Consider the following 12,533-nt stretch of genomic DNA (forward strand, 5'->3'; position numbering starts at 1 on the left):
TCTCTTTCTCTCTCCCTCTCTGTTTCCCCTTCTCTCTCTTAACTTCTCTTTTTCCTAGCAAACAAAAAGGAAAAAGAAAAAAAGAAGAAAAAATAGCCAACAGGAGTGGTGAGTTTGAAGTGTAGGCACTGAATCCCAGCAAAATAACCTGGTGGCAAAAAACAGAACAGAAAAGAACAAAACAAAACAAAACAAAACACCAAACCTAGCATCAAGCCCAGTGAGACATCAAAGGAAGAAAGTATTTGCAGTGGAAAGTCTAGTTTCTTTCTCCAGAAGACTTGCTTCTAAGGAGTCCTTGAGAAGGCCATAAAAATGAGTCAAAGTGACCCTTTAGTGAGATGACACAAGTAATAAACATTTGTTTAAGAGGTGGTAAAAGTCATGAAGGGTAGGGGATAGATTGTTGGCAGAGAGTAGACAGGTAAGGAGTTTTCTCCTCAGAGTGACATTTTCTTTACAATAAACAGAGTTAAAGTCAGAACAACATCTGCATGTTCAACCATGACAACATCTTAGCACAAACAAATTAGGAAGAGACATTCCAAGATTTCCAGACTTGAACCTAATAGCAAGATAGGAATTGCATGAAATTTCCCAGAGGACCTAGTAGGGGTTGAAACAGAGGACAAAATAATAATGTTTGTATCTTTCCATCATAGTCACATGGAATAAGATTCAAAAAGAAATAATCTTCAAAAGAATAAAGGATTTCATTAAAAAAAAAAAAGCTACCATCCCACCCTGATTACTATTAAAAGCAAAACAAAACTCTAACCTATTAAGGAAGTTAAATCAATAAATTATCTTTATGAACATTTTTTTAAAAAAACAATAACTTCCATTTTTTTCCCCTTACCAGAATTTTGGGTCACAGAAACATGGAGAAAAATTGGTAGGAGAAACAAAATTAGCAGCATTTTCATATTAGGACCTGAAAAAGAAAATAAAAGTTATTGGGGATAGTGTTTGCAATCAAGATACACATATAGGAACACACATCTTATCTAACTGGGAGCAGTAAGGGACAATGGACTTCTGGGGTTTCTTGACCATCTTATCTGGAGAAAATGAATCTTAAGAGGTAAAGTGCCTTGGAGAAAAGTGAACCCTCTATTTACAGAATCATAAATGCTTCTCCTGGGCCCCAGGTCCTGTCAAAATCTGAGATAATCGCTGAAAGTAGAGATGGTGTCTACTTCCAAGATCATTTTGTGTTCCCTGCATTTTCTGCCTACTCATTCCCAAGACAATCCCTACCTCTCAGTTGGGACACAATCTAATGTCTAGACACAATTGCTGTATTTTAGAGTAATATTTATAGATTGTCAATATTTCATTTTTCCTCTTTCCTATATAATTAGAAAGATAAGAGTTGGTAAAACAACTCACTTGGATAGTGTGCCTCTTCTGTTATATGTATGTAGGTTCAAATGTGGCCCAGGTCACATTAAAGGAAGCTTCAGTGAGGGCTGTGGTTTCTTTCTATGAGGTCTTGTTCTGAAATGACAAAGCAAACAAAGGTTTTCCTATATTCTTAAATTTAAAAAGTGACATACAGCAGTTTTTCAGAATGACTCAGTCTGCACCATTTTGGAGCTTTAGGCATGAGAATCTCTTATCATAAACATGATGCTATTTACCCCGCCCCAGTCTGCACTATTTTGCTTTCAAATACCTCAGGCTACAAAAGGCAAGGGTTTACAATCCACTTTGGTCTCAAGTATTTTCAGTCACTGTGAGTTATTCATTTCATGGAAATAAGTAAGATGTTAAAGATATTGAAATTATTTTAATTAAGCCAACTGAACTAATTTACTCATTCACCCATTGACTAAAGATTTGGTCCATAATAGTAAGCAAGCATCTGTCTGATTATTATCCAAATCTAAGTTTATAACATTATATACAGCAGTCTCACTGCCTGTAAGACAGGCTCCCTGTGTGTCATATTTCACCACTTCAAAAATAGAGTGTTTCCTTGGTGATTTTCTTTACCTACTCCGTTGTCCCTCTGGAAGTTGGGAGAGAGAAGTCTAGGTGATACAAAATACTTGGGCTGTAAATCAATACATTTATCAATCCTGTTTTAGAGGTAATCAGTGAGCTGACAGAGGCTCTTAGGAAGTTGTGTTTAAGAAACACCAAACTAGGCTGGGTTGATGGTATCATGATTATGCAAAAGACTTCCATGCCTGAGGCTCTGAGGTCCCATGTCAATCCTAGTGTCACCTAAACCAGAGTTGAGCAGTGCTCAGGTAAAAAACAAAACAAAACAAACAAAAAATTATAAAATGGTCTCTAACACTTTGTGAGAACTGCACTAGTTACTGCTTACATGTGCTTTCTGTGCACGTGGGAGCTACAGAGCATTGGTGATGGATGCAATGCATAATTATAACCCAGTGATCTTGTACTCTTATAAAGCATTATTAAATCATTCACTATTTATTTTTTTAAAGTTACGTTTAGGCCACCCTTTCATTTTAGAGGAACTTTAATCCCAATGCTTATTGTCCAATTAAAAAAAACCAAACATTATGTATAGATTTTCTACTGACATAAACAAAGTTTTCACAATGACAGATGCCACCACTTGAGTCTTGACTGTGAGCCAGGACCTGCGCTAACTAACAGTTTCACATTCATTCTCTGATATTGGTATCAACTCCAAAGCAGGGGTAACTATTCTTATTCTTGCAGATAAGGAAAAACATATCCATGTAGGAAGTAAGGCTTTTATTGATAAAATGGGTTATAGTTTTATGAAATGCCAGACTATGAATGTCAAATTATGAAATGTCTGACTCTAAAATTTGTACTGTGAAATGCAGTGATCCTGAATTCCAAACAAAACTCTAAACACAAGCTATCTCTAAGTATCTTTGTTTTTATGAATTTTTATAAGTTCTAGGAGGAACTGATACTTTCAAAACCAAGGACTTCTTTCTTTCTTTCTTTCTTTCTTTCTTTCTTTCTTTCTTTCTTTCTTTTTGTTTTTTTTTTTTTACAAAATATTTATTTATTTATAAGATAGAGACAGAAAGAAATTGAGAGGGAAGGGGGAAATAGAGAGGGAGGGAGACAGGCACCTACAGCACAGTTTCACCACTCATGAAGCTTCCGCCTGTAGGTGGGGAGCAGGGCTTGTAGCTGTGTAGCCCTGGGCACTTTAATGTATGTGCTTAACCAGGCATGCCATCACCTGGCTCCCCTTTTTTCTTTTTAGTTTAAATCATGAATTTAAAATAAATAAGGTTTCTAGAAGTGAAGAGAGGTCAAAACTTGCTTTAGGAAGAATCTATAAATTCATATTGAAAGATTCAGCAGACAAAATAGGGAAAATGCTACTGACAGGTAAATACTTGGATGAAAAGGAAAAAAGAAAATGAACATTTGGTTGCACTCAAAGAAATGTGCAATATTTGGAAATTCCCCCATGCAAATGGTCAGTAACGCTAGTACATTACAAGTTTAGTTCTTCACGTTAGCATTAAAGGAACAATTTCTGTGCAGACTTTAACATTCGAATTCAAAGTCTGGTGGTCTGTAGGCTGTACAATGTAGAAGACTTCTGGAAGGTTCTCTGGCTGTGTGTGCCCTGCTTTGTGTATGTGCAGATAATGGTGTGGGACTAGCGGCAGGACTAGGCCTCCAAGTTCATGGTTGCTAGGCTTGAGTTTATTTTTACATCACAACATAAAATATAATTTTAATGTTGATCTACTACCAGATACAATCAGAATTTACATATGGCTTAAAAATATATGAGCATTTAAAATAAAATTTATTTAAACTTTCTTCAAAATTGAAGTGAATATTTGAAAGAATGGCCAAATGTGGGGTGAAAAAAGGAATTCTTTATTTAAAGTAACAACATCTAATTTAAATTCATGGTTCCACTCCAGCTTGTTCTGCATCAGGAAAGATGAGTATAATATACCTCTTTTTCGGATTACAGTCTATAATTTTTTTTTTAATCCTGGATCACTGTAGATGTTCTGCTGGGAAAGGTAGAGTATTTCTGATTTTAACTACAGCTGCATAAACAACAAGCAGCATCCAACCCTTGGCTTTAAAACTAGAACGCTTAGAACTTGCACAAAACCACTCTCAAGGCCATTCTGCACTGGGGACTTCAGAGAGAATTCTACCCCATTCATGCCAATTCATTATCCAGAAGATGTCTTCCAAAATAACAGTAAGGATCCAGCCCTATTTTTATTTTATTTTATTTTATTTTGCTTTAAAATGAGCATGCAAGGCAAGTCATTTCTAAGTTCTGTGTTTCGCTCAGAAACAAGAACCTTATCAGCTGGCGCTTTGCAAGAAATAGTCCTGGGTCTGTGCCTCAATGAAAGATAAATGGTCATGTGCTTTTTTAACCTCTCTGACCCTTCGCTATTTCCGTTCCTCGAGCTGCTCTACTTCTCAGAAATGAACAGACAAAATATTATTCAAAGTGAGACTTAAGTGCATGTTATAATGCTGCAAGATAAACCATTGAGACACAATAAACATGAATAAATACTGAATCAATGATAAAGAGAATGAAACACAAGCACTCACAGGGCATACAAATTGCCTACTTTTTACTGTTCATAATACACTTTCTTCTGGTTGTTTTTTCTAGAATCACAAATGTTGATTCTATTTGAGTAAGTGCACTTTGTAAAATGAATACTTTTCCATGGTATGCAACTCTTGGCTCTGGAAGGAGTATAGAGTATGACGTTCACTCCACTTCTAAACTCTTAAGTAATTTCAAACACTGGCATAAGAAATATAGAAGAATTAAAATAATAAAAAATTAGGGCAGAAATCAGCCAACCAAAACCAAGAATAATCTTGAAAACATCAATCTCACAATAGATGGGGGAAAGGAAATGAGAGGGAGCACAGAATAACAGAGAGGGCACATAATTGTATAGATAAAAATGGGATACAAAGCCATGGATAAGGCAAATATATGTACATATATATGCATACATATAATTACCTAATTTTTAAATTACTTTTTTTTTCATTGCAGTGTCTTTATTACTTTGGGATTACTTTTTCAAATGATAAGAGAAGGAGAAACAGGAAGACATAAAAGAAGGAAAGATACCACAACATCAAAACTTCCTCGATTGTGATGGAGTCTGGGCTTCAAACTGGGTCTTGCACAACGGCTAGGCAAGCTATCCAAGTGAACCATTTTCTGACCCCAAAGGTATCTTTTGAATTGAAGTAGCATTAAAACTGTTTACTGAGGCAGCTAGGGAGACAGCATAATGGTTTTTTCTTAATAATTTTTATGCCTGAGGCTCTAATTTCCTAAATTCAATCCCCATCATCACCATCAACCAGGATAGAGTTCTGTTATTGACTCTGGAGAAGAAGGGAAAAAAGGGGGGGGGGGTTGTGGTGGGTGTGGGGGACACTAGACTTAGATGTTTCTATTGGCAAGTTTCATCAGACTTTCAAGAAACATTATCTGAATCATTTCTAAGTTATTTGGGAGACTAGAAAAAGACCATAATTAGCTATTTCAATTTTATGGGGTCAGATTCATCCTGATATACAAACCACACAAGGGCAATGTGAGAAAGGGAAACTACAAGTCCATTTTATTCATGAATAAAAATACAAAAAAAGATCCTAGATAAGACATTAGCAAACCAGCTCCCACTGTGTATAAAAGAAATAATGCTCCATTTATCAAGTTTGGGTTTATGTCAAGAAAGTGAGCTGCTTTAAAATTAGAAAATATAAAAATACATTTCATTACATTAGAAGAACCACTCCCATCAATTTATATATTTTTATATTTATTTTTCCTTTTGTTGCCCGTGTTGTTTTCCATTGTTGTTGTAGTTAATGTTGTTATTGATGTCATCGTTGTTGGATAGGACAGAGAGAAATGGAGAGAGGAGGGGAAGACAGAGAGGGGGAGAGAAAGAGAGACACCTGCAGACCTCCTTCACCACCTGTGAAGCGACTCCCCTGCAGGTGGGGAGCCAGGGGCTCAAACCGGGATCCTTACACCAGTCCTTGTGCTTTGCGCCATGTGCACTTAACCCGCTGCGCTACAGCCCGACTCCCTCAATTTATAATTTCTTAAAAACCTAGCAAACTAGAAGTGGAAGCAAAATTACTTAATTGAACAAAGGATGTATTTTAAGCATATCCTTAAATATATATATACATATATATATATATATATTTTTTTTTTTTCCTCTCAGAGCACTGCTCAGCTCTAGCTTATGGTGGTATGGGGGATTGAACTTGGAACATTGGAGGCCCAGGCATGAGAGTCTCTTTGCATAACCATTATACTGTCACTCCCCCTCCTCTACATATATCATTTTAATGGTGAAATGTCTAGAACTGCTCCTATCTAAATTGCTAGAATTCTTCTGAACCCAACTGTATGAACATAGGGGATCAAAATATCAACAAAGCAAATTCACTAGAAATTATGTCTGACACAGATATTAGAAAAGGCACAGAAGAAGCTCATTAAAAATAAGCTTAAATTCTGCTGATGTTTAGTAGTTTTTCTTTTGCTCCTCTCTTTTCTAAGACAGAAGTGGAGAAAGTGTCAAACCCCACCCCCTCCCACATTTGACAATGGGTTTGGATGTTGTGTATTGTTATTTTGTTCTGAAATTAAAGTGTGCAAAAATAAGGATGCAGTTTAAAAAAAAAAGCTAAAATATTTAAAATGTAGGCAGGCATCAGCAAATCAAAAGGAAACTTTTGAAAACACCAACCTCATAATCGACACAAGGGGAGGGAGGAGGATAGAGACAAAAGGACACAATTATATGGATAAATAAATTGTTGGTATTCTTTGTGTTGGTTTGGTCCCCTTCCCCGTACCTCTGAGAGATTTGGTTTGGCCCCTGCTAGTTTCGCACCCCTCTTTCTCCCCGCCCCCTATGCTAAGGAGGGCCAGAGTCCCAGCAGCAGCCGTGGAGGGAGAATGATGGGGAAGCACATGGTGTGGTGATTTGACTGTTCATGAATAAAGATTAAACTGCAGCTTCTCAGCCCAGCCGTGTGTCTCTGGTCATCTCTGTCTGCCGCCATGAAGCTAGCCTGGCCACCTGGAGCCCCCAAACCTTAACAACAAAGGAGCCCATGTGGACCTGACTTGCACATGTCTCAGATAAGTGAAGACAATTTGGCTAACTATGTACTATGGCCTTCTCTTCTGCTTGTGAAGAGATCTCCAAAGGCCTCTGCCCTTTCTTCACGAGACTGTTTCGCTGTTTGTGAAACATTTATCTCTGGACCACTCTGTGGTTTCCGCCCAACGCCACCCCGCAGGAGCCAGCTTTCCGCTGCATGGCGCAGGACATTGGGCACGGGCTCCCTCCACACTGCTCAGCCGCTGGGAGCAGTTCAGCAGACATGGCGTCCTATCCTGGCCGCCACCCTAGGGCACCTCATCCCGCACCTTCTGCATGGCTGGCCCGCCCGCCCTCATGCTATGAAGTCTGGACAGATCCCGGACCACCTAGAGACCGTGGGCTCCCTGCTGAAACTGGGCCCCCTGGCCGAGATCTACAGCTTGGGTCTGAAGGCAGACAAGCAAGAACACACAGAGATTCATCCAGAGATTGCAACCTGCAATTACTAGAGGTGAAGCTGCCCAAGAGACCACCGCTGGACAATGCACTCCCCGAACGGCTAAGACAGTATAGATCTAAATTCATGTTTAAAATGACATGTCTTCATAACAAAGGTTTCTCTCCTTGTGTATTAATGACCATGTTTATGTGTGTGTTTAAAGTTTGGTAAACAGTAACTTTATGGTTAAAAATGTAACTTTAAGGCTAAATTCTTACTAGGCAAAGTTAAATGAAAAAGGTTTTCAACGTAATTCTCATAAAGATAAAATTAACTTACATTTAAAGTCTGAGGTAAAAATTAGTTAACCATCAATATATTTTAACTAATTTGGTCTAAAAAATAAAACCTGCGCACACCTAGGGTGTGTCTCCATCTTGAATGGGCATAACAAAAGGTTAAAAAGACATTGTTGATATGTAAAAGTCTCAAATTCCTTCTCAATTAGAAATGTTAGGTTGTTATGGTTATGCTAATGATTCTCATGCCTGAGGCTTTTTTCTTTCTATGGTCCTTATGTTTGCCTTTCCACATTCTATTGTTTGAACTTTAAACAGCCTTAGAATTGTGCTGGAAGGGACTTCCAATTGTAATAGAGTTATCAATTGTGGTAAACTTCTAACCTGCTACAAGTTTTGTTTCATAGTAAGTAAATTGCAGCTGTCAAGTTCTCTACAGAAAAGCAGAATTCCGATGGCTGACATTCCCCATCGAGACAACGTACAACAATTCACCCCCTGGCAATTCTTCAGTGGACATCTGCTTTGGACTCTTTGCACTTCTATCGGACTCACTGGTATACCTCTGGGACACTTTGCACAAAACTAGCAACTTCCCCTTATGCTGCTGGGTTTCTCAAAGACTGACTGCAGCCATGCCTTGGGACTCTAGGCCTCACCCTCCCCCCATGCTAGAAAATGCCCGTCAAGGCAAGTATGCCCCCCAGAGGCAGGAAATGTTTTTTTTAAGCTGATAAAGTTTTGCCCACAGAGGCAAAAAATGGCCCCCTCAGGCCTTCCCTTGGCAGCACACTGGTTCTTGTTACTCACTTACATGTTTCTCCATGTTTGTGCCAGTTTCTTTTTTGAAAATGTACAATATAGGTTTCTGTTCACCCTACACCCCTGATACTTTGGTCATTTAGTTAAAAACAGAAGGGGGAATTGTTGGTATGTTTCATATTGGTTTGCTCCCCTTCCCCCCGACCTCTGAGAGAATTGGTTTGGCCCTTGCTAGTTTCGCGCCCCACTTTCTCCCTGCCCCCTATGCTAAGGATGTCCAGAGTTCCATCAGCAGCCGCTGAGGGAGAATGATGGGGAAGCACATGGTGTGGTGATTTACCCGCTCATGAATAAAGATTAAACTGCAGCTTCTCAGCTCAGCCATGTTCCCCGAGTCTCTGTTCACTGCCATGAAGCTGCCTGGCCTGCTGGTGCCCCCAAATATTAATGACAATAAATGATGAGATTTTCTTGATCTGTGTGTCAACTATGAATAAAGCCATCAAAACACGAACATTATTCGTGTTTATGACAATCATCATTGTTTTTTATTGGCTAGAATGTCCATCTCATTCCATCCATGGCCTACCTGTCCTTTACTTTGCTCTGTACTTTACCTATAGAGCCTTTAGTGAAGATAGGACAGATTACAGTGCAAACAAAAACAAAGACCATAAGGAAACCCACATAAAATAGAAAAACATGTAGAGGTGAAAGAAACTGACACAGAAAAATATACTATGCTAGCACTAATTAATAAAAACAAAAGCAGAAGTAGTTATACACAAGATATTTTCAAGAATAGAATCATCAGCATAATAATCAATGGATCAGTTCCTAAGAAAATCTAACAAGCTTTGGTGTATTTACCTAAGACCAGTGGATAAAAATGCATAAGGGAGTAGCTGATAGGACTGCCAGGAAATAGATGAGTCTCCTGTAGTTGGAGTCCAATATCACTTTATCAGAACAGAACAGACTCAACAGGCAGACAGCCAGTGAGGGCACAGTAGGACACACTCAATTATACTAACAAAATACTGGATGGGAGGGAGTGGAGAGGGGACTGGGGCCCTAGAGCATGATGGTAGAAAAGGACCAAATTAGGGCTGAGAGTATTTCGTAAAAACCTCTCACAGGGAGATGAGATTGTTATTTATTTATTTATTTATTTATTTATTTATTTTTTAAAGGACATCTATAGTAGACTACTTCATTGAAAAGGGCAGAATATACGTTCTCAATCAAGCATTTACCAAGGTAGATCACATTCATGTACATAAAACCACACTTAAAACTGAAAAGAGAAATTATATTATGTTTGTTACCAGATCACAATAAAATTAAACTTGAAAGTGATAACAGAAGATAAATTCAATGTCCCAATGAATAGATATTAACCAGCATATTACTAAAAATAAAATCTACTAAAAAAGAAATTTTAAGTATATAGAACTAAATGAAACTAAAAATACAACACTATCGGTGGTTCCCGGAAGATGGTGGACTGAGAAGCTGCTAGTGGCTTGAGCTCTGACCACATCTTCTGGAAACGGTAGGATTTTCTGCCTTTAGTAGGCCAGTCAATAAGGGGTCCTAGCAGTGATACCAAGGAGGTGACTATAACTTAATTTGGGTTAAAAAATAGAGTAGAAAAAAAGGGAAAAAAAATTTTTTCTTTTACATTATTAATCCCAAAGTGCACCTCTTGCCTCTCCTCCCCCCATAACCAGTCCCTGGGGACCAGCTCCTAGCAGGCTCCCCTGCTGAGCTTCTTTCTTTACCAAGATTCCTGTCCCACCAGGGAGTATCATTCATTCTAAGTCTATTCCCTTCTGAAACCTCTGGCCTTTTTACTTTCTAAGTAGCCAACCCCCCCACCCCACCCCGCATAGCTAACTAAATAATTAAAAGTATATAAATAAAAAACTCTTTCCTTTCAACGCTCTTTTATTACTGTTCTTTTTCTTATCTTTTTCTTTTTTCTCTCTCTCTTTCTTTTTTTTTTTCTTTTTCTCATTCTTGTCATACTTTCTTCCTTAATCCTACAGCTTCCAAAGCCACAGGCCCCATCTACCACACCACCAAACAGTGTGCTTTCACTGCACCGATACATGTTTGGGAATTAATTTGGGGAAGAATTCTGATTCAGAGTGGACTCTCCCTGTGAGTATCTCTGCTCAACTTCCCTTCCTCCTTTAGCTACCACTAGAATATACAGTGGAGATTAGATTTGCATAACTGCCTATGTCAGCTATCCTTGTCTAGTCCTGAGGTTTTTTAAAAATTTTTTTTATCTCTTTCTTAACAATCAGCTGCCTCTGATCACAAGGTTTGAGGTAATCTGGGACAGGATTTTTTTTTTACCCTGCTCTATTTTATTATAAATATTATATAAAGGCATATATCTTCCCCCCCCCCCTTTAGGTTGATCAGAATTAACTCTTAGGGTATCTTTCATTGCTAGGGTAGTGGGCATCTTATCTATTGTGGGAGGAACTTGTCTCGTTACTCCTATCTCCTCTACAGACTCTCCCCTTCATCCTCCACCTAGCTAATTAAAAAAATTAAATTAAATTAAATTAAAAATAAAGGAATCAAAAAAACTTTCCTTTCACTGCTCTTTAATTACAGCTCTTTTGCTTATCTTTTCTCTTTCATCTCACTTGTTTCTTCTTTTTTTCTTCTTTTTTTATCTTGTCATTGTTTGGGGAAGAATTATTTTGGGGAAGAAATCTGACTCAGAGTGGACTCTCTATGTGTGTATCTCTGCTCTACTTCCCTTCCCCCTCTTGTTACCCCTAGAATATACAGTGGATAGTATATTTGCATAACTGTCTATTCTTGCTATCCCTTCTTTATTTTCTCTTTCTTCTTCACTGGGATTTGGTTACTATTTTTTCATAGACTGGAGACATTGTTTGGCTAACTGGTAGTGATTAAACTGCTTCAATACTTGCTTCAGTTGCTACTGTAATTCCTGAGGTTGGTGAGTGCAATTGTCATAAAGGTATTTAGTACAGTGTTGCTTGTACTCAAGACACAACAACTGAGGAACAACAGAGCATAAAAAAAGAAACACATAAAAAATGGGTAGATCAAAAACAAATAAAACTGCTACTCCAATGAGTGAAGACAAGAGCCTAGAAGAAACTACAAATCAGCCAGAAGTAACCATAGAAAGAAAAGTATGCAAGCAATAATAAACTTATTAATCACAGAAATGAAAACAACATTGGAGGAAAGGAATGGCAGTATTAGGGAAACAACAGATGAGACCCCCAAGGAAAATACTGATTATCTTGAGGCAATTAGAGAACTGAAAGCTGAAATAGCTGAACTGAGGAAAGAAGCTGAGGGAAGGGAAAGCAGACTAACAGAAGCAGAAAACAGAATTATTCAGACAGAGGATGAGTGAGAGAAAACTAAGAAAGAGGTGAAAGAGCTCAAAAAGAGACTGAGAGACACTGAAAACAACAACAGAGACATACCCAAGTTTCTAGAACTCCTGTGGACTCCTCCACAGAAGGCAGGGAAGATCAATTAGTTGCCTACCAACACTGGGCGCCACAGTCAGACACCAGATCTTTTCCTTTCTAATTAATTTACTTTATTAGTGATTTAATAATGATTTCAACAATTATAGTAGGGGTATAATTCTGAGTGTCCTTTTTCCTCTTGCCTCTCAGTTAAGAGAAGCAATGCCTGACTCCCTCTAGGATTTTCCAGATTCACTTCTCTCTCAGTGATGGTATATAAACAAGATTCCTGGTGACAAGCATTCTGGATGCTGGTAGAATTGGGGTCATCTTCCCCTATCATTCCCTCCCTCTTGAAGTATGGAGCATTGCTTCTGGACATGGACATTGGCAGGTCTATCCATACCTACAGCCTGTTTCTATCTTCCCCTTA

At 38.2% G+C, this 12,533-nt stretch overlaps 1 protein-coding gene across 1 annotated transcript in view; it reads right to left on the bottom strand.

The window, feature by feature from the left end:
* The window catches only part of COL6A6 (collagen type VI alpha 6 chain), a 162,100-nt gene that overhangs the window by 126,120 nt on the left and 23,447 nt on the right, over positions 1–12,533 (bottom strand). The window contains exon 3 of the mRNA XM_060180900.1: positions 860–934. Within this exon, the coding sequence (XP_060036883.1) occupies positions 860–926 (67 nt within the window). The 5' untranslated portion in view covers positions 927–934. The remainder of the gene's footprint in view (positions 1–859; positions 935–12,533) is intronic.

The sequence above is a fragment of the Erinaceus europaeus genome, chromosome 21 (assembly GCF_950295315.1).
Source record: "Erinaceus europaeus chromosome 21, mEriEur2.1, whole genome shotgun sequence".
NCBI classification, from domain to species: Eukaryota; Metazoa; Chordata; class Mammalia; order Eulipotyphla; family Erinaceidae; genus Erinaceus; species Erinaceus europaeus.